This window comes from Penicillium chermesinum, assembly GCF_028974085.1.
Source record: "Penicillium chermesinum strain IBT 19713 chromosome Unknown utg000006l:1.0-2335141.0:1.0-2336784.0, whole genome shotgun sequence".
Classification (NCBI taxonomy): Eukaryota; Fungi; Ascomycota; class Eurotiomycetes; order Eurotiales; family Aspergillaceae; genus Penicillium; species Penicillium chermesinum.
Window position 1 is genome coordinate 2,174,716 of NW_026695316.1, and position 21,098 is coordinate 2,195,813.

Consider the following 21,098-nt stretch of genomic DNA (forward strand, 5'->3'; position numbering starts at 1 on the left):
CTCCCAAGGGATGTGCGCTAAGTCCATTGCAAGTCAGCAATAGTGGCTTACTTTTGCTTTTTTTTCTTTTTCTTTTTTTTCTTCTCGTTCAAAGGCCAGCTCGCAAGGAAATAACTGAGCAGGAGATAGTCCTTTTAGTTCTGGCGCAGCATGGCGAATAACATCGACAATGTGTCTTTTATTGTGCGTTGGTGATACCACGAAGAGACTGGTTACACATTCCCAGCATGCAAATAGGTTTGATTAATCAGAATCCAGGCTCCAGATAGAGCATACACCGTGGAGCTGGGTACCGATATGGTATCTACTGCTGGAGTTTATCTAATCGACTCTCAATAGGAATAGCTAAAGCTAGAAGAATAACGATTCACTGCTCGAACATATCCTATTCGGAAAGGCGGTTCTGTCTTCTACAGATCTAGCTGGAAAGCTGTATTTTCTACACTAGAGTAATATACTCAATCGTTACACTGTGATCGGCGTTTTCCGGATACGCGGATCCAAATATCTCAAACCAATTGTTGTGCACTTCTAGGCGGCTCCTCCGGAAGAGCGTTTATTGGTGAAAAGCGCAATAGGGCTTCAGGCTTGCTTGACAAACTTTACATCGGATAGCGGGACCCAACAGCTAGATTCTTCAAGTGACACTTTGATGGTATGAGCTGGGCAACCGCCATCCGGTTCCGTTATAAGCAACTCCTGAATCATGAGCAGTTCACATAATATCCAGAGCTCAATCGTGCTTGCAGGCTTTTAGGCTCCGGTAGGTAAATTCTCAATTTTAAGGTGATAACACTGCCAACTCATATTTAGCCTGATGTGCTCTTGCTATGGCCTCTAAGGAGGTATCTATCCCGCTCGGACGATAACTGTGAGACTAAGCAAGACGAATGATATTGAGGTGTGTGACAAGATCGGGTCTAGTGTAAGATTAATGGAGATAAAGCCGGTTCAGATATGAGCGGTATTTTAGCTAGCACTGTCTGAATGAGTTTGTGCACGTGTGGTGTAACCATATTTACCGTTTCTTTGGTGACTGTTGTCGGTAGAAGAGAGCCTTCTGGACAGACTCGGGAAGACCGTCCAGAACTGGTTGTATCCTATCTTTCCAACTTCAAATCACAGATATATTCCGAGTTTTCCAGAGGATATGAATACTGGCTAGAAAGCTTGAAATGGAGCCAATGAATAACACCCATACGTGAAACTCAGCTGAACAACCGAATCAAAGGTCCTGGTAGAGGTAGATGTATCGAGCCCGGAAACGATCATACACGGTAACAAGCAATGATACCCCGTCTATCATCACGTCAATACGGTTCATATCGACCGCTCGCAGATGTGTAGACATCGTCCGTGGGATCAGTAAAGTCGAGAGTCCTACATGCAGAGCAGCATCGCCTCCAGCAAGTACCAAACACAGTCCCTTATGCCAGGCTTGTTGTTGTAGACCCTGGAAAATCCAAATATTGTTCAAACGCCCTCGACAGGGCCATCCTGAGAGGCCCTCCAATGGAGGAAGAAATCTAGTTTCTGCAATATTGGCACCAAGATAGAAGAGCAACATCTTCCATCTACGTAAATCTAAGCGACCGGTCCGTAATACGGTTAGTCGAAGCCAAATATTCTATGGATAACACGCGTATACCGTTCACCGGAGGAGGCGGATATTATTTGCCAGCCAATAAGTACGGACCGCCCGGTACAATCAGCGCCATTCCTGCAAGGGCGTTCTTGGTGTACCCGTGATAAGGTTTAGAAACCTCTTCCATCTTGACGGAGTAAGCATTGCGCACCATTGATACTTCCTTGCTGATATTGGTTCCCTTTCGGTTGTGAGTTGTATTCTTGATCCACTTACAACGACGATAACTCTGCTAGCATAATGTGGCAAACTACCGTGCCTACTAGGACGAAGACATACGCAGTGATCATTCCCGCGCGCCCCTACTCATGTCAGTCGATATACTAGAATTCCTCTAATATGCTTTCGCATAAGCCGCGGGTAGGCGAATCGCAATTGACGAAACAGACGTAAGTGACAGCTGTTTACCTATTCGCTTCAGCTGAAAGTCGCCTTGGTTCCTGATTGAGCACTCTGCATGGGCTCCTCACGAATGTTCTGTCTTTCAACTAGTGATCATCTCTTTTGAATGGTCGTCCGGCAATGTGTCTCGCCAAGTCATATGGAACCAATTTTCCGTGCAGCTATTACGGGTAGGAGATTCGACCTGAGAAATTGCCATCCAAAAGTCTGTTATCTTGCGTGTATCACGAGCGGGCTCTCTAAGCTGATTCCTGTCCGGTATTCTGGGATCGTAGAGCCTTGTTAATTCTATCTATTTTCCCTGACTGAAACTGCTGGTGAATACAGATCTTTGCATTTTGTTACTACCAGGCTGGGTGGTGCGAGTCCAACGAGCGCTCTTGGGAATATGGAGCAGAAATCTTCCAAGCTTCCTTGGGCAACTAGCGCTGAAGACACCCCAGGATTAGGTACCCATAACCAAGTGCGTGGAGACTCGCTATCTCAGGTGTTAGCAGCCGTAAATCCAGGTACTATGTTCCAAGGTTCGAGATCCCTCGAGAAAATTTACCCTGGGGAAAATTTAAGTTTGCCGTGTTGATTATACCTGAATCATGCGACGTGAACTGGCAAATCACGAATCCGGGAGTTGTGATGACAAGCCCCACATTCGAGTGGAATTCAAGACGAGCTTCCGCTGCACAAACCTCGCGACAGGCGATCTGGTCAGGGCAAAAGCCTTGAATAACGACTTGAGGGCTGTAATTCAGACTAAACCCCACAATTTTGAGCAAATCATGAATTGCAACACCTTGTTTAGGAAATCAATTCCTCATAGATGAGAATCTTTGGCAAGGCGGTTATATCGCAATAGCCTCACCATTTCAAACATCCAGCTATCATGGACAAGATATTTCCTTTAGCCGAGGGTATGTGATGAAACCCCCTTAAGTTCATGCGGAGTAAGCTAAACGGCACAATCTGCGCAGCACAACAACCGAGCCAGCTGCTGGGTGATACTATACTGCCGATAGGTCTCAGATCCTATCTGAAGAAGCATTACCCAAACCCGCGAAAGTCATCAACCTCAACGCCCTCCTCAATCTCGACGACATCGAGCAAGCCGCCACTCAAGTAGCCAGCGAAAAGGCCTGGAGCTACTACTACTCCGCCACAGACGACAGTCTACCGCTCGATTCTCCTGTGGCCGTGCGTCTTCATCGACGCCGCAGACTGTCACACCAGAACCAGCTTCCTCGGCCACAAAGTCAACCTCCCCGATTTACATTTCGCCAGCTGCCCAAGCCCGGCTCGGGCATCCGGCAGGCGAGGCCGGCATTGCAGCGGCGTGTTCGGGCTTTCGGCGTTGTGCAGCTCATTTCCAATACCGCTTCGCAGTCGCCGGAGGAGATTGTTGCTAATGCTGGGCCGGATCAGGTCCTCGGATGGCAGATGTCTGTACAAGGGGGACCGGAGTGTGAGCGAGGATATATATCGGCGTATCAATAAACTCGATACTATTAAGATGGTGGTTATCACCGTTAATTCGCCGGTCCCGGGAAACCGGGAATATACTCATCGGTAGGCTTTCCAAAGAGGAGTGGGTAAAAGCGCTTACTATGGGACAAACCCTTTTGTCACATGGCAGAACATACTAGAGAGGTTATCCAAGAGGACAGACAGGCCGATTCTGATAAAAAGGAATCTAGACACATAAGGATCCTTTGCTGGCTGTACAGTATACTCCATTAGTCAAGGGAATTATTCTTTCCAACCACAGAGACAGATTCCTCGATACTACCCCGCCTGCTGTTTACACCATTTTAGAAATCCAGCGGTATTGTCCTCGGGTTTTCCAGAAAAGCGTTGTCTGGGCATCAAACAAGAGACCGATATGGTGAAAGCACTGTGTCTCGGTGCCAAGGCTGTCGGATTCGGTCGCGCAGCTCTCTGGGGCCCGTCAGCTGGAGGCGTGCAGGGCGTCGAAGGAGTCCTTCAAAGTAAGTCACCCTCGATGAGATCAAATGGTCACAAGCTTACTTTCTTTCAGTTTTGTCCGATGAGATAAAGATTTGCATGTGTCTTCTGAGAGCCAGGGCCTTTGATGAGCTGGGTCTTAAACATGTAAGAAACTCTGTTTTCAATCCACGTGGCGCACGCTGACCGCGATCTTAGGTGAATACAAGCACAGTCGAGCGCCAGATGTACAATGAGCCTCCAGGTCTAGAAGTGGAGGGTTCTGGATCCAAGGGACAGCTTATTGGTTCCGGCTACGGTTCTCGATCTAATTTTAGCATCCCGTTCAATCAGAGCATTGCGTTCTTTGTTCATGTGGACCAGTCAACTAGGCTATCAAGAGATAGACCCCAGATATCATGATAGGCAATTCACAATGAACACCTGCGACCGACAGATTTCCAAAATTATTGTCAAATCATGAGATGGGGACATCAACACAGATGATCGTCAGTAATGACGCAGCCTGGATAAATGGCGACATGACCCCTCCATATGATAAGCCGAGCTCGATAACCCGCATCCTTCTTTATTCAAGCACCCGATGTTTTATACAACCTTGTTGGGGCGGCGTTTCATGCACTCTGTTCTTAGACTCGTTCTCAACTCCTCCGCATGGACATTGGCTAATCTTTCCAAGCCTCTGCGCCGCCATGAACCCTCTTAGTATCCTGACAGTATCATTCCAGCCTTGGCATGGGCAAGTGTGTCTCTATTGGCTCTGTCGACCCAGCATCCTCGATAAGGCCCCTGATATGGCCAGCAATATCTGGGGGCACCCCCCCCCTTGCACAATCGTTGATCCTTTTTTTGGGGAGGCTAATGATAGGCAGGTTGCGTGTGGCGCTGGATACTGCCTTATGTTATCAGGCTTGTGGATGTAATAGTATCTACTACTATGAGAGGCGGGAATTTATATGCAGTAGTTGAGATTGATGGGACTTAGAGTCGGGGATGTGGGTCAGTCCATTGATCCGGGCCTGTTACGTGATTGGGATAGACAGAGCCCTGGAGGACCGGTATATGCGTCATTTCTCGTGTATGAGCACCGCGCCACCCACCGTGGATGCGGGGTACACCACTTGAAGATGGAGATACCTAAGATGCTAGGCCAATCTGTCACCGATAGGTATGTGGCGCGTTGCCACCGCATTTGGATTCCTTCTATGGAGGACGAGTTCGTCTTCCCATCTATTGACCGGGCGTCTCTGGCCGACCACATGTGTTACTCCTGCATGGGAGGTGGGACAGGAACCAGGGTCCTCCCGAGACAAGAGATGGACCAGGTATCGAGCGCAGCAACAAGGCATAAAGAAATTGGAAGGCATACGATTAGATCTGTCCCACCAACCCGTTGCTGGGGATTATTCCAGCAGTGATATTCTTCCCCAGAGCCTTATTTTCTAGGGAAGAACTACTGGCACATGTCGACCCTAGCCTGTTATACTACTGGTATAGCTCGACGGGTCTAAGACCGATACTACATGGCACTTTGAGGGTCGCCGGAGACCTGGGTTCGCAGGAATAGGCGGCCGCGAGTACAGGTACGACGCTCGCAGAGTATTCCTATCGCGACCAGTAGTTCACATTCCTCCATTGTCATCCCTGAGCTATAGTCGCATCCCGCGCAAGCTCTCCAGTCGATACCTCCAGAGCAGACAAATCCTATTGCCGAGAGAACCCGCTATGATGACCTCGGTTCTCCACACGATTAGGTTGGAAGCCTTTTTTTGGTCGCGGGGACGGAGGGCATTGATTGGCGGGCGAGGCGACCAGTGGGAACGAGACTTTTGGTCAAAATGAGGAAATGAGAGAAGAGATGACCAGTCCCGGGTCAATCTGATCTGTGCTTTTTCTGTGATTCCTGCTTTTCGGTGGATTTACCCCTTCGCCTCCCGCTTGCGAGCCGTTTAACGGGTTTCAGCCATGTGGGCTCTCTCGTAGCCCTGGAGCGCTTTCCTCGCTAAGGGCGCACAAGGTCCGACTGATCGGACCAGGCTGTGAGAGTCGGGATGGGCCATGTACGACCCCTTCGGTCTAAGGTTCTGATGGGTGTCATTTTGCGATTCTATGGGGTTACTCGGCAGCATTTGTGCGACCCTCTCAGGTGCCCTGATTCCACACAGGAAGACCTGAACAGGAATCGGATTCGAGCAAAAGACAAATAGATTAAGCTAAGCTTGGATCCCCTCCAAGACCAGGCCGGAAGGTGATTGGGGAAAAGGGCCACACCCGGAAAGTGATGGGGGGCAAAATGGCATCATAACCCGCGGCCTCCACCGACAAGAAAGTCTAGAAGCCGCCGAGCGGAGTCGGGAACCCACTTGGATACAAAGAGAGAGGGCGAGCGGGAATCTCGAAGGAGCAATGGAAGGCTGATTTATCACCTGGATGTGTCACCAGCATCGAACTCTCTAACGCAAAGTCCGATCGAATCGACGTATACACTAGCGGACAGCTTAATTTTTAGACCAGTCTTTAAAATTCTACTCGGCCACATGGCCTCCAAATCCTCATAATCAGATTTGGGAGGTCCATGGCTCTGCCCTCAGGAAACAACCATGGACGAAGACGCTGTCAACCCCCGGAACTGCACGGAGCGACTGGCTGAGACGCCCCGAACATCGGGGTCGCGTGTGAAAGAAGCGCATCATTTGCTCCGGAAAACCGGTAGCTGTGGGTGTCTCAACGGACAAAATTCCAGAATCAGAAAAAAAGGAAAGGGAAAACAGAAAGAAAAAAAAAAGGTGCCCCGTTTTTAGTGTCGGAGCTAATCCGGATCTGCTTGGGGCTCGAAAGAGTGCTTAGTTGCTTTAGGGTCTGGGCTTTGTTCCTTCTTCAGCACATCTCTTCGATTCTGCTCGATCGTTTCTGCAATAACCTTTACTCTCCAGGTCGCACCAAGTAGAGCGGGGATCACCCTGTCAGGCGCATCTATCACGTCCGTTTGCCGTCAAATTCCTGCCCAGCCAGCTCACGCCCACTTGTTTGGTCCACGTCTGCCGGTCCATTTTCTATTCTTTTTCTCTCATTTTCTTTTTTGGCATTCTCACCGCCGCCCATTAATTAGGGTTGTTTCCCTCTTTATGCTGCTGCTTCCATCTTCCAACCCACCGCGGTTCCCTCAACGATGCATAAACTGTCTCATACCGACGCGGACGCTTTCGACCCGCTAGAGCCTCCGACCTTCACGTCTGCGCCTGCTTCCCCGGCTATTTCTCTTTTCTCCAGCCACAATCGCGTCTCGAGCTCCGTTTCCTCGCTTGGCCTGGGCAACGCAATGGAGAGTCCCAACCGCAATCATCTGTCGGGTGTGAAGGAGGAGCCTGTCCGTGACTCTTTAGAAGACCAGTATTTCCGTAAGTCGAGCTTCTTTCCCACCTTGAAAAAAAATAAGAAATTCCCCGCCAGGCTAATGCCCCCGCGAAGAGCACTTCGACTGCGAGATGCCTGCCGAGGAGCCTTCTTTCCCAATGGATACCGCTGATGGCTATGACCTCACTGATACCGGCATGGACATTCCCATGCCGGAAAACCGTCGATCAGACAGCATGTCCATGAAGGGCGTCTCGCGCATTGGCTCCCACATTTCGACCATGTCAACAAGATGGAAGCCCAAGCGTGTCTCAGGCTCCAGCCCCGAACGCGAAGCATACCCAGATGATCTGCGCTCCCGCGCGAACTCGGTAGCTTCCTCGGCGTTGGCCAGCCCAGTAGCAAGCCCGATCACTCGCATTGACTCCATTCCTCCTCGCCTGCTCGCACGATTTTCGAGGAGCGGATGAGCGAGTCTGGGGCGCGCCCAATCGATATCACCCGCGCCAACAGCCTGAGGAAGGACGAAGAAGACGATACCCAACAGGCCACCACCCCGCTTCTGCCACCTTTCATGGGTGACGATCCTTCGTTCGTGGTTGCTTCCCGCGTGCAATCCCCTCTCCAATCTCCTTCTGTCGCGGACGTCAGCGTGCCCGGTCCCTTCCAGTGTGCCATGGCTTCCGACCCGCGCTACGGAGTCCCCTCGCCACCCCTCTCCACCAAGCCCTCACTCGCCTCGATGAGCCGGCCCCGGGCAAGCACTGCCCGGACAGTCCTCAGGGGACTCCGTGCCCTTCTCCCTCTCCGACCCCAACGACGAGTGGGCCAACAAACTCGGCCACGCCAATTTCACCATCCAACCCGAACCCTACACCCCAGCCGTCTACGACCTCGACAGTCTGCGCCAGCTGCGGGCAGACTGGGACATGGCCCGCTGCAACTTTGCGCGCCACCTCGTCCGCACCGGCGAGCACTACGGCACTACATCCAACATCTACAAACTCACGGGCGAAAAATGGGATTCTGTGAATGAACAGTGGCGTCTCCAGCACGAGTCTCTCCTCAACTACCTCGGTGCAATCGACGGGATCGCCCTCACCCTCACCCAGTCTAACATCCACCCCTGCGAAGAAGTGCGGATCCCCCGCCTGCACGACAATGCCAAGTTCCCCGAGATGGGCGACGAAGATATCGTTGGCCCCATGACTGTCGTGGCTCCCACCGAACTCGGATCGTGCCGTCCAAAGGAGAAGAAGCGCAACAACTTCTTCAAGTTCTTCCACGACCTCGTCTCGCGTCCTTGATTGTCACCCCCCTCGCCACCCTCCTTCATCTCTTAGCGCCCTGCGCCCTGCCTACGATAATGACCATAGACTATACCGCGATGCCTGACCCGGTCAGGCAGCGTCATGTAACGATTAAACGTCTATTTTCTTGCATGTTATATGATGACTCCACGACTCCGATCGCCGACTACTTCCTCGGCAGATCTGCCTTTCCTTTTCTTCGAGAACCACGAGTCTACTTGAAATCTTGTTTTTTTCCTTTCTCGTTTTTTCTTTCCTACTTAGGGCTGGATCCTCACCTCTCGACCAGCCCGTCCGTTCCTTTGTTATCATATACCCCATTTTCTCTTTTCTCTTGTATCCAATAGATCTGTGAAGACGGCCCCAAAAGCTTGTTTTGTTCTTCCTTTGTATGTATATATGCCCGGTCTTCTGCATTGCAGCCGAGACTGTCTGTACACAATACACCATTTTCTATGGAGATTTCGGGCTGCGAGTCATTCGAGGACCTTATGGTAAAAGATGGCTTTTTCATTCGCTAAAGGAATCAGGCCGGCCATCGCCTCGGGCCTGCCTGAGCTTACGGCCCTAACAGCGCCAAGCACTGTGCCTGACTGCGAGAGCTTCAGATCCAATGCTGGCGCCACACCTTCTCTTCGCCAGGCGTGCCCTGGAATCGGAACTCTACATCGATGATATCATCGAAGCCCTCGCTAAGCTCGGGCTTCTTGTACCGTTTCTTAAAGTCGCCGAACGCAATGCCGGGTAGCGAAGCGCGGGACTCGGGATTCTACGAAAATAAACAACGATTAGTCACAGCTTCACAGCTCATACCGCAACAATTCCTCGGGATGTTAAAACCACGTGGACCATGTAGGGTAGCAGGGAGAGAGAGAGAGAGAGAGAAGGGGAGAAGGGGAACCACTGACCAACTCTTTATTCGCAGCGCGAACAGTATTGTTGTGCCTGCATAAAACGGGTGGAGACAGGAGGTGGACGCAGCGAATAGGCACGCCGAGGTCCTTCGCTAGCGTGATCCAAACGAGGCGAGTTTCCGCGTCTGCATTAGTGTTGTCTGTGGGGAGGGGGAGGAGTTTATTGGTAAGCTATCAGTCGATGCCCAACGCTTCTCTGCATGCCCAGGGGATGAGCTTGTATGACTCACCCACTGCAACGGATCGTTTGGCCTCCAGGTGTTCGCGGGCGACTTTGAGGCATTTTGGGCGCTGGGCATGTCAGTGGATTCTGTTCTTTTTGTTTCTTCTCCTGTTGTTGTTTTTTTTTTTTGCGCCGGGTCTCTTCGGACTAGGTGACTTGTTAGGGACTCACCGTCTTTAGCAGGTCCTGGTTTACGCGCTCGTAGCCCAGCGGCTGGATATTCTTCCAGTAGTAGGTCGATTTTCCGGCGCCCGGGCTTCCACAGAAAATGACCAGTTCGAGCGGGTGTTTGCGGGCGAACTTGGTGACCGCTTGATGGGGTCTGTCAGCGTGCGCGGGTTGGGGTTGGGGGAAGTGCAGGAAGGGGTTGCTTCATCACACTGTCACATACAAGACTCGTTATCATTGGGCTGGATGTAGTCTGCAGGATCGAACAGGTCGGTCGGAACTTGTTGGGCTTTGCCCTGGAAGAATTCCTCGGGAGTTTTGAACGCTAGACCGGCATTGCTCGCGAAGCCACTGCTCGCATTAGGCTTGCATCGCTGTAGACGGAGCTGGGAACTCACCGATCGACAGCAGAGTGGTCTCCTGGTCGGCCTGCAGCATCACCGACAAAGAAGGAGTTGGGCAGGTCGATGCCGCTTACGTCGAGGTCGTAGTCGTCGATGAACTCGCGCCACATGCCGAGCTGCGGCTTTCGGACCTTGGGGTCTGTAGTTGCGGCATACACGCTCATGGGTATGTCCAGGATTCGCATGATTGTCGTCATCTTGTTGGTGAAGTTTTCGTAGCTCTTGGAGTCGGCCTTGCCCGCTTTGATATCTTTTTGGATTTTGACCATCTTCTGGTTGGAGAAGACGACCACTTGGTAGCTTTCTGTCGTCAGCCAACCTGCCTTGATTCTCTGATAGCAAACGCACCCTTCCGAGTTCAAGCTCTTGAGTCGAGACTCGACCGTGTTATCCCACCATTTCCAGTCTTCTGACGACTTGGGAAATACGTTCCCTGACTTGGTCTTGATCAATGTTGAATCCTATGCATTGTCATTCATCATCAGCCAGTCTGTCCGATGTTCCGAGACACGATGTTCCGCTCGATCATACGCACCAGGTCAAAACCGGCGATCTTCTTGCTCTTCTCCGGCTGGGTCGAGGGCTTCGAAGGTACGCACCTCCCAATGATTAAACTAGTGCCAATGGTACGCCATGTGATTGATTCGGGTTTCTTTTGGGATTTGGGGGTGAAGAACGAGTCTATTGCTTTCTCTTCATAGTCTTGTCAGAATAAGATCTCTCATTAGGGTGGCACGAAGCTCACTGTTGGTCGTCGATCCCACTTTGCGCCGAATCGGAGGCGGCGAGATGGCACGGGCGGGAGACGCTGATCGCTTGACGCCTCCTTCGGCCATCCTGGTGGCTTTCGTCAAGGCGAGCGTGATGAATAGAACCCCGGTCGGCGGGGTGAATGTTCTAGCTGGTGTGGGAGCTGTTCAGACCCTGTTAACGCGCCAAACGCGAGCTTCGCGAAGTCACATGGTCAGCCGCCCGAAATGGCAGAATTGATCGCGATCACAAAGAACAAATCGATCCGATTCGAGTTATGTAGCGAGCGCTCTCTACGACTCATGTGAAAATATACTGAGTATTCATTGAGCTAGTACCAACGTTCTTACGTCTAACAGTCTCCTTCATATGTCTACCAGCTGCTATACTCGACGGCGCTCAATGCCTATAAGAGTCTAGGAAGATCGGATAGCAATGAAAAGTAGAGGTTCATGTGGGGATCATTCATTGACTCGAAACTCCGCGGAGGCTGCCTCTCCGGGTATTCTGGCAGCGGATAAAGACAACCCAAAAAACCGTACCAACCGCGTCAACCGTGCCAGCCAATCATTCATTTTGCCCGGGTGTCTAGAGACAAGCGATCAGCCATCTCCAGCTTCACCGCAGATCTCAGCTTTTCCCGCAACGCGAACAGATGCCGAGAGGCCGTCTTCATCGTCTCTTGGTTACTGCCGTCCAGCACGGTCATGGAAGCCTGCAGAACATAGCTCCCGCTCTTCTCCATAACCGACATCTCTGACAACGCCGGGAGGTGTTTCCGAGGCTCCTTATCCTCCAAACTCGTCGAAGGATAGTGGAGCACCCGATGAAGGAACAAGACAATGTCACCGTAGGTGAACATGTCACCCTCAACGACATACTCGGTTACGAAGCTATGGCCACGTTAGTTACCGGGCAAATGACAATCAAAAGATCGGCCCTCGTCACGCCATACGTACTGATAACCCCATGCATTCATGGCAGGCACGACATCACCACATGGCAGAGCCGCAGTCGCCATCACCCGGGCCGTCACGGCTGAACGCGTACCAGCCTCGGGCACATCGCGAAATTCCAGCCTCCAAGGCTGCTGTTCGTAGTCGTAGGCGCCTGCCGAGCCTGCCGAGTTGCCCTCCGTCCCTGACATCTGCACATCAGCGTCGGGGCCGGATGGCGAGAAGTCATTTTCCGCAACGGGGCCAACCACCTGAGTGTAGAACATGCCACCGTTCAACATCTTCGTCACTCTTTGCAGGTCACCCGAGGCCTGCAGATCCTGGCTGCCGCCCGTCCGAGAGGCGCCCAGGCCTGGCTTCCGATAGGCCTTGAAAATCAGTCGACGCTCGAGAGCGTGGCGGGGCTGCATGGCCGTCAGCCCAGCCAGCTGCTGAAGAAGCTCATGATGCTGGTGTTGGGGGACCGAGGCGAACAGCAGTAGCTCGTGCATGTTGGAAGGCGGGTGAAGCCGGGACGGTGTTAGTCAGGGTCCAAGCTTCTGATGACCGCCAAGCGTGAGGATCTGAGCTTATCAAGATCGTCCGATTTTGATGTGTGCAGGAAACCAAGTCAATTGAGTAATGGTTTTGGTGTTGCATAACACGAGGGATCATCCTCCTTCCTCCCTGCAGGAGGACGAAAAGACAAGAAAACCGGTCACTTGGCGCAGAATCGGTCTCCTGTTTATCCAACGTTTCTCATAAAAATCTGGAGGGTTTAAAAACAGAGGTATCAGGTAGGCAATCGATGCCAGTGCTGATGCAGTAGTGGAACGCCCCACGGCTCTTTTGAGGGGAACAGCACCGGTAGCTAAACTGCCCGAATATGATCCTCCGGGGAACAATGGGGAGATTTGGGGGGGAAGCTTCACCGGGGTGACGGATTGGGGAAGGGGATCGGAGATAACCCCCGGGGAGAGTGTCGGAGGTACCCTGTACGAAGACGCGAAACCACGAAACCACCGGGTTGGACGGTGCGGGGATGGGCGGTAGCAAGGCGTGTGGCGTGTACGGAGTCCTCCGCGTAGAAGAGTGAGGAGAGTTCAGCATAGCATGACTCGAGAGATGCTAGTGGGGTGCTCCGCGGCGCCGCCAACCAATAAAGGCGGGAGTCTAGAAATCATTGCGTGACTGGAAGAAACGAGTGGCAGCACACCTTCAAACGCTTCCGAGCCGAATAGGCGGGTTGTCCGTTTTAGGAAATCGGCCCCTACTGCCTCCAACTGCCAAAAATATTAGAATCGGCCCTTCCCCTCTCCTCCTTCACACCACTCCTTTCGCCCCTCTCGCCTGCTCACCAGTCATCACCCTGATCCCCTCGTCTTCGTCAACCAACCGTCGCTTCTTGCTATAGCCGCGTCCACTTCGCGTCGGGTCGATTCGGATACTGTCGGACCTGTTTCCCGCACACTACGCGAATTCTTCTTCCTCCTGACACCAACCACCTCTCACAACTTATCAGCCTCATAACACCATGCGTGCCACTTTCGCTCTCCGCAATGCCGCCCGGACTCCCCTGATCCGCTTCGTGGGCAAGCGCTCAGTTCCTCGTACGTTCGATGCCCTCAGGAGCTATGTCCGAAGGCCAGAAAGCTAACCGGTGTCCCAGAGTCCGTGGACCACACTCCTCGCGTTCACCCCGCCGCTCCTACTTCTTCTCTCCCTGACTCCTTCGCTGCCTACCGTGAAAAGGCCCAGCAGCACGGCCCTCTCGGTCGCGCTCAGTTCACTGGCACCATCGGTGGCACGCCTGGCGCCTCCCTGGGCCCCGTCCGCCCCGAACCCGGTCAGTTCTTTGACCGCGCTGAGCTTCCTGCACGCTTCGGTCGTCTGCCCTGGTCTCAAGCTGAGATTGAGGCCATTGAGACTGGCGGTGCCAGCTTGTTCGCTTAAAAAAAAATGACCGGCCTCTGCCGGCAGAGATGTCTGAACGATACGCGTTCACTACAAAATGCATGAAGCAATGGGGTACGAAACTTCTTGATGAGGAAGTTGAGTGAAGGAAGGGCTTCGATACTGGCACCGGGCGAGAGTCGGTGCTAATGGCCGTTGGGCAAGGAGCGACGATCTTGGATCTTGACTCGATGCAAAAGGTCTCGGGTTTTGGATGCCGCCGTTGGTTCCTCCGCCAATGGCTCAAGTAACACTCAGCGAGCGGCGAGGATCTTTGTGATCCTCGGAAGAACTCCACGCAACCTCAGACTGAGCTCCTCGCTACTTGCTTTTCTTTGGGTTCATCCCTTCGGACTATTCCCCCAATTGGCGCTGGTGGTTCTTTTTGGTGTTCTTTCTTTCTTTCTTTTTCCCTTCTCTTATACCTTGGGCAGCGCAACACTGATCGTTCCTTTTGGATGTCAAAAAAGAGGAGTGCAAGTTCTTAGATCTGGTGTCTGGCTTGGTCATTCTCTTCCCTGTGACATACTCGGCTCTGAGAGCAATTGCTTGAAATAAAGAATATTCCCCGTTCCTTTCTCATCTGTATCCGTAGAATTGATGAGCTGCATTCTCCACAGTCCAAACGTAGTATCGAAAAGTTGAACGTCTGGTCGCATCCCGGCCGCCCGCACGTGCCTTCCAACCGCTTTTGACACTTCGGCCACGCAACTCGATCTCCGACATTGGCCTGGACAGCCATGGCTTCACAAGATGCTCGTCTTGCTCTGCAGGAGACAGATGAGGTCGATAATATCACTGCCACTTACATCTTCTCGGGGCCAGATGAGGACCCGAAGCGAGCCGAAGGAGGACGGGTAGACGTCATGGTAAGGTGAACTTCATATCTGACAATTATGCATAAGCCCTTGATCAAACCCCATATCTCGCTTGATAGCCCCCCCCCCCCCGAGCAAATTACAGTCTGTGCTCTATTTGGATCTTGCGATGCACAGGCTGAAATGCCCGGACATGTTCGACATCATTGACACCTTCTTGGCCATCCCTTCATCCAAACGCGAATTGTCGCCGCGGCGTGTCAATTGAAATGCCTTTCTAACATATGGCCAGAAACCCAAGTCCAAGCACTCCTGGAGAAATCAGCCTCTTGTTGCATATCTGGCTGATCTCTTCCTACCAGCGGGATATCCTCATAGCGTGAGCGACGACTATCTTCCGTGAGTGATTGGCGACCTAGGCATTTCAGCTATACTAATGAACTCTAGATACCAAGTCTATGTTAGTGTCCTCAACTTCTCGGAGCTTCCCATTCAGACGGTATTACCGATCTCGGATCCACTGACTGGGCTGCTGTGATAGGACTCTCTACAAGCCTTCTGTAGCTCAATTGCTGGACTCCTCTCTTCTAGAGCTGTCCTACAAGGTTTGTCAATGCCATTGCAATCGTAGCAAAGCCGAGACTGACGGCAACCAGGTGTGGGCGTCGGAAATGCAGATGCCTCGCCAACATCTGCTCTACTTCTTCACATACTACAAGACACATCTGGCCGCATCGCAACCATCTTCTTTGCACATCGAGTCGGCACAGCCCTTGAGCCAGAATGCAAGATGTATCGACTAGCAGCCGATGTATTCAATGATATCGCCATGATCCTTGACTGCCTTTCTCCTATGGTTCCAGCCGGTACTCAGCGTGTGGGCATCCTCAGCACTGCCGGAGTTTTACGAGCACTCTGTGGTGTCGCTGGAGGCAGCTCCAAAGCCAGCTTGAGTGCACACTTTGCACGATGGGGCAATCTTGCTGAACTGAATGCTGTAAGCCTCCACTTCTGCGTATGCTCGGATCCTCTTCTAAGACACCCACAGAAAGACTCTTCTCAAGAAACAGTCGTTTCTCTGATCGGGATGCTTGTAAGGGACATCCCAATGCGACAATATAAACCACCGCTTACACCAACAGGTCGGCTCCTTTGTCGTCTCACATATCACAGGCTTCAAAAAAACTTGGGCAGCCCTCTTAACCTTGCTAGCCCTCCATCTCAGCAGCAACTATCTCGCCGTCCGGTCCGTGCAAATGACATCACTGAACCGCCAGCGCACCAACATAGTATTCACCTCCCTCTTAGAATCTGACCCAGACTTAAACATCTACTCCCTGCGACCCTCCCAACCACGCCCTCGCACCCCCCTGCCCCGTCCTAATTCGTCACTGTGGCGCAAGCCACTGACCCCAGCTGATGTCGCCGCCAAAGAACGCATCTTCCATCGCTCCGGCACTCTGCTCTGGGTCTCTCGCACTCCAGATAAATCGCAAGACCTCGGGTCCGCAGAGATCGGCGTTCCTTTGGCGTCTTTTCTCCGGAATGCGCGTTTGTCGTTTAAGACCACTCTGCCCATGCGCGCTCTAGATACCCTTTTCAAAGGCGAGGAGTATATCCTCTTCCTCTTCCCCCGCTCGCAGGATCGAATGACCAAGTGGCATGCCTGCATTGTGCTGAAGAAGGGTTGCAAGGTCTTCGGGCAGATCAAAGCGTGGGTCCATGCGCTTCTTGCGGCTCGGGTCTTGGCTGGGTCTGCGCTGGAAAAGGACGGGGTGGCGGATGTGTTGACGGTCGTGGAGCGGGTTCTGGGCTTCTTGAATACTGGACAGAGGTTCGAGAAGTATTGTCTTACGCTGTTGCAGCTGGGGTGGGATTTGCAGATTGGGGCTTTGGAGACGAAGGCAGGGAGGCGGGTTGAGGCTGTTTGATGCGACTCTTACATATGGACGGAGAAGCTATTCTTGAACAACGATACAGTACATAGTCCTGCATATCGGCATATATCTGCTTGTCTTATGCGGTGACTGTCTCTTCTCCAAAGAATCAATATCCATTAACCCAAGGCAGTACGGCAGGGATGTCTCAAGAAAGTTGAGTTCGATTCTACTCTTCGGGGCTCATTCATAGTCAGTGTTACATGCATGTCATTTGGGCCATTGCAACAGTCAGCTTCGAGCAGTGATTACTGATAGATACTTGCCAATCGAATTGATAGACTCCCCGTTGTCTAAGCTAATTCACGCCAATTTGGGCGTTCAGTATTGGTTTATATTAGCTGAGGCCATCTAATGGTAGACCCCGCTCTTGATATAGATATTTGGTTCTAGTCTTCCTTCGGCACTTCGTTACTATTATAGAAACGTGCCCTCTATTCTGGAGAACTTGAGGACCTCCAGGTCTAACACCAGTAAAGGCCGAACTCAATTCACCTCCGTGGTATGCTAGGAAGAAGTTCACCCGGCAGCCTTCCAGTGTCCGGATTTTCTAACACCGCTGTGAAAGTCCACACCCGATTCTGGACACACGCATCAAGTCCAAGCACTTACCACTAGGTTCAGCAAGATACTACCAGATTCAAATGCACTCTTTGCGCACTATTCCATGCTTCAGCACGCCATTCGATGTCATTTCGTTCAAACCCCTCGATAAAGGATATTAGAAGTGCTTGAGTCTATGAGGAAATCTAAAATTGATTTCTTATACTTTCTTATATCCATTCGAAGCCTAATATTAAAGAATTGATATCCAATCCTAGAAACAGTCACCGTGTTCCAGAGATCGTCACCAGAATCAAAAAACACGCTTCGAACGCCATTCAATATGAACGCTTCGAATTGATGATCTACTCAAAGCTCAAAGCTCGTTTTAACGCAAGCAAATTTTACAGCTTCATCCACCCGATTTAGCACTCGATTCCAGCGTGTCACTTGATCTTAGAAAGACACACCCAGTCCAAAAAAATTTCCACCAGGTTTCATTAAAATTCCACGTTATTCGAAGATTCAATGCACTATTGGACGTCATTTTCTCTACACATGTCAAGGTGTATCAAAAGCTCGATTTTTGAATAACCTTATCTTGCAGTTCGAACCCCAGTTCCAGAAAAACGCACTCAGTCGCGTAATCCAAACCGTGTTTCTGCTTCCAGTCCCTAGTGTTCGTCTGATCTACGTATGTTATAGGACGAGACTCGTAGAGGGGACGTCCGGTTCTTATATAATATCTTTTCTTCTTTCCTTTCCTCCCTTCTCTTCTTTTAATTAGCATTTCGAATACTAGTGCTGCTACTGCTCTACTCCCGTAGTGGGTGACTTGCATTGACAGGTATTGACATCCAGAGACTCGGGGGGAAACGGAGCGCTATCGCTATGAGACGAAAGAAGATCGGAATCTCTTCGGTCTACGTATTCTTCTTGCCGGGTGTAATCTGAGGAGACAGGGGGAGTTTTCACCTTGCATGTCTAGTCCACGGGAGCAGTGGGTGGAGAATCAGGCCACACAATCTACGCTCGGAACTTGCTCGACACTCAACTGGAGGTTCCAGAATGGGATTACATACCTGATCATGAGTCAGATCAGCTTTGTGTGTCATTATGCTAAGAGCGAAAGGGACTCAGGCCAGGGCGTACCTGGTCTTGTTCTTTACTACTTTACTATGGTTGCCTGTCTGAGGAAACTATTTCCGGGGATATACTAGTGTCAGGCTGCCGTCCAAAGTAGAGGGTCCAGGATGCTATCCTGGTAGAAGAGGTCCAGTTTTCATATAAATATAACTATCAGATGACTCACTCGATCCAAAATCAGTGTTCTAGAACCGGACATCCAAGTGGAGCGACTGCGCCATGTGTTGCGGTGAAGACAAGACCCACCAACATACCATGACCATGCATGGGCTTATCGGTGATCACAAATCTTAATTACGTGTACGAATGATCATGGAAAAGAGTGAGAGGGGTATCAAGTCTATTCAGTTCAAACCGCACCTATCATAACTATCGACACAGATTAACCAGTGCTGGTCATGAACAGATCCGGTATGCCAGCTCGAATCTCATCGAGATTCACCATCCAATCTATAAAGGGGCGATGGTACAAAAAAAACATTTTCGAAGAATGCACAGAAGAAAGGCAAGTCGATGCTCCTTGTGAATACAACATGCAGATCATAATGAAGAAGTTGAGAATGTGGCTCCCTAATGAAAACGCCGTCGGTATGCTTTCGATGCATCATTTCTCATACACCGCCAATAAAAAACGCTAAAAAAAAAAAAGGGTCGGAGCAGGTTCGTGTTTGAGATGAGATCATGCACGTCGGTAATGAGGTGAAAGGTGGTCGTGGAGTCTGTAAAGGTGTATGCATGACGGGAATAAAGTCGTGATGATGTAGGTAGGGTTGTTTTTTTTTTTCAAGGGTGTCTCGTTTGGTTTTTAGTCGTCGAGGCCGATGATCTTAGGGTCCCGGCCCGTGGTTCCCGACCGCTTCTTGAAGCCCAGTTTCATGCCCATTTTCTTCCAAGGGTTCTCGGTGCGTAGCTTGGGGCTGTGCATGGGGAGATGAGGCTCACTGGCGGGCGGAGTAGTAGGCGGTGTCATTGGTTCCTCGGCGGTGGGGCTGGACTGGGGGGCTAGAGTCGTCGGTCAGGGACATTGGGTTGGAGTCGCCACTAATGCTCAGCAAGGCACCCGATGCCCGTTTGCCAATGGCATGCATGGCACCAAGAGACATAGGACTACGGCTCCCATCCAAGTCCTTGGTAGAGGACTGAGGCGAGAGACGACGGGCTCGGGACCGGATCTTTCGCATCGGATTCTCCTCGAGGCTAGTGGTAGAGAGGTTGACCGAGTCGTCCACACTGAAAGGAGGCTCGGACGGGTCCATGGTTGGGGAGACGGTGAGGCTGTTGAGGAATGGCATGAAGATCGACTCGTCCATCAGGTCATGAATCCGCTTGACAGCTGAGTCGAGAGTTTCGGGGGCCGGCGGGACATCCACGTCCCGGAACCGCAGCAGGGGCTCCCGGTCTTCGCTAGACAGGTTGATTTCCCGAGGGGACCCAGGATAGATATAAGCAGTCAACAGACGCTGCCAGAGCATGCACAAGTGCTGGCTCTCGGGGGTCCCGGGGCGGAGGGGCGAGTTGTGGGTGGCGACGGCGTAGTAGGTTTCCTGGTACCGCTTTGCCTCCAAGGTGAATTCCAGGGTCTCCAAACAGTGGTTCTGTGACAGGTAGGCCATGAAAGCGCTCAAGGTATACGGGGGCGGTGCAATGTTGGCCAGGACATCGTCGAGAGTGGGGCGCATGGGACAACAGGCTCCCGCCGAGACGGCCAGGCTGACCGGTCGGGAGCCAGACGACTCCATATCTTCGTCGGAGTCGCTGTCGGAGGAAGTGGGCGACAGGTCGGGGGTTGTACTGGGGGAGAAGTTCCAGAAAAAGGCAGGCGCCAAGGATTTCTTCTTCAGCATCGCGGAGAAATTCCCGCAAGGTCTTCTCAACAATCGATGTCTTCGCCCTCCGGAAGCTGGATGGGAATCCAGCTTGGTATGAATTGGGTTATTGGCGAGAGATGAAGAGTAGATCGAACATGGGAAGTCTGTTCCAATGATGGAATAATGGTATGGGGGGGTGGGAAGAGGGGAACAAGGAACAGAAGAGTTTAAAACGAACAAAAGTAGAGTAGCAGGGCGATCACGATGGACATATACCCTTTTGCAACAGCAACCTTGGTCGAGATAGGGCGCCCCGAGAGAAAGGAAAAATGGAAAATTCGAAAAAAGAAAAAAAGAAAAAGGAAAAGACCCAAAGGTGGATCCTCCAAGCGGGGCGTTCTGGTTCTGGAATGATTCTGGGATGATCGCCATGACGATGTATTTATTACACAACAATACCGGTGGGGCCTGAATGTGGCGACCCCTTTTCTCCATTCGCTCCTCTCAATCCCCTCTTTTTTTTCCTTCTAGTCTTTGGCTCCCAAGGTCTCGCACTCCTAGCGAGGACCGTCTTACACGCGCCCATGGACGAACGCTCTCCGTTTGAGCACGCGCCTGGGGGCGCAAGGGATGGGGCCCCCTGCAGCCTTCCAGAAAGCTGTCCAGGAGAGATTCTAGAAAGAAGGCTGAATCCTGCCGCGTGGCCACTCGTGGGCTCTTATCATGCCTATCTCAGTTCCTGAAGCCAATCCCCAGGTCAGACCAGCTCACGATGTCCAGCGCAACAGCACTAAGCACGCCATTATCCGGTCTCGGAATGTCAATCCTCGAG

At 51.7% G+C, this 21,098-nt stretch overlaps 8 protein-coding genes across 8 annotated transcripts; 5 read left to right on the forward strand and 3 right to left on the reverse strand.

The window, feature by feature from the left end:
* Nucleotides 1-2,927: 2,927 nt before the first annotated feature.
* N7468_008633 (uncharacterized protein) lies at nucleotides 2,928-3,535 on the forward strand (the record flags this gene model as incomplete). Its single annotated transcript, XM_058477929.1, has 2 exons — nucleotides 2,928-2,955; nucleotides 3,105-3,535. The coding sequence occupies 2 exons, from the start codon at nucleotides 2,928-2,930 to the stop codon at nucleotides 3,533-3,535; spliced, it is 459 nt and encodes a 152-aa protein (XP_058328274.1).
* Nucleotides 3,536-3,920: 385 nt separating this feature from the next.
* Nucleotides 3,921-4,405, forward strand: N7468_008634 (Aldolase-type TIM barrel; the record flags this gene model as incomplete). Its single annotated transcript, XM_058477930.1, has 3 exons — nucleotides 3,921-4,026; nucleotides 4,077-4,150; nucleotides 4,202-4,405. The coding sequence occupies 3 exons, from the start codon at nucleotides 3,921-3,923 to the stop codon at nucleotides 4,403-4,405; spliced, it is 384 nt and encodes a 127-aa protein (XP_058328275.1).
* A 2,767-nt stretch (nucleotides 4,406-7,172) lies between these two features.
* Nucleotides 7,173-8,664, forward strand: N7468_008635 (uncharacterized protein; the record flags this gene model as incomplete). The annotated part of the gene is made up of 4 exons (XM_058477931.1): nucleotides 7,173-7,401; nucleotides 7,472-7,755; nucleotides 7,818-8,057; nucleotides 8,134-8,664. 4 exons carry the CDS (start codon nucleotides 7,173-7,175, stop codon nucleotides 8,662-8,664), a joined length of 1,284 nt encoding a protein of 427 aa, XP_058328276.1.
* Nucleotides 8,665-9,271: 607 nt separating this feature from the next.
* Nucleotides 9,272-11,212, reverse strand: N7468_008636 (putative DNA 3'-phosphatase Tpp1; the record flags this gene model as incomplete). Its single annotated transcript, XM_058477932.1, has 9 exons — nucleotides 9,272-9,436; nucleotides 9,576-9,721; nucleotides 9,812-9,872; nucleotides 9,976-10,126; nucleotides 10,201-10,323; nucleotides 10,371-10,676; nucleotides 10,725-10,837; nucleotides 10,912-11,069; nucleotides 11,122-11,212. The coding sequence occupies 9 exons, from the start codon at nucleotides 11,210-11,212 to the stop codon at nucleotides 9,272-9,274; spliced, it is 1,314 nt and encodes a 437-aa protein (XP_058328277.1).
* A 485-nt stretch (nucleotides 11,213-11,697) lies between these two features.
* N7468_008637 (mediator of RNA polymerase II transcription subunit 18) lies at nucleotides 11,698-12,573 on the reverse strand (the record flags this gene model as incomplete). The annotated part of the gene is made up of 2 exons (XM_058477933.1): nucleotides 11,698-12,019; nucleotides 12,086-12,573. 2 exons carry the CDS (start codon nucleotides 12,571-12,573, stop codon nucleotides 11,698-11,700), a joined length of 810 nt encoding a protein of 269 aa, XP_058328278.1.
* A 1,022-nt stretch (nucleotides 12,574-13,595) lies between these two features.
* N7468_008638 (alpha-ketoglutarate dehydrogenase subunit KGD4) lies at nucleotides 13,596-14,014 on the forward strand (the record flags this gene model as incomplete). The annotated part of the gene is made up of 2 exons (XM_058477934.1): nucleotides 13,596-13,671; nucleotides 13,731-14,014. The coding sequence occupies 2 exons, from the start codon at nucleotides 13,596-13,598 to the stop codon at nucleotides 14,012-14,014; spliced, it is 360 nt and encodes a 119-aa protein (XP_058328279.1).
* A 740-nt stretch (nucleotides 14,015-14,754) lies between these two features.
* Nucleotides 14,755-16,763, forward strand: N7468_008639 (RUS1 family protein; the record flags this gene model as incomplete). Its single annotated transcript, XM_058477935.1, has 7 exons — nucleotides 14,755-14,883; nucleotides 15,125-15,231; nucleotides 15,280-15,331; nucleotides 15,374-15,437; nucleotides 15,489-15,829; nucleotides 15,881-15,925; nucleotides 15,975-16,763. 7 exons carry the CDS (start codon nucleotides 14,755-14,757, stop codon nucleotides 16,761-16,763), a joined length of 1,527 nt encoding a protein of 508 aa, XP_058328280.1.
* Nucleotides 16,764-19,263: 2,500 nt separating this feature from the next.
* Nucleotides 19,264-20,302, reverse strand: N7468_008640 (regulator of G-protein signaling domain-containing protein; the record flags this gene model as incomplete). Its single annotated transcript, XM_058477936.1, has 2 exons — nucleotides 19,264-19,460; nucleotides 19,519-20,302. 2 exons carry the CDS (start codon nucleotides 20,300-20,302, stop codon nucleotides 19,264-19,266), a joined length of 981 nt encoding a protein of 326 aa, XP_058328281.1.
* Between the last annotated feature and the right edge of the window lie 796 nt (nucleotides 20,303-21,098).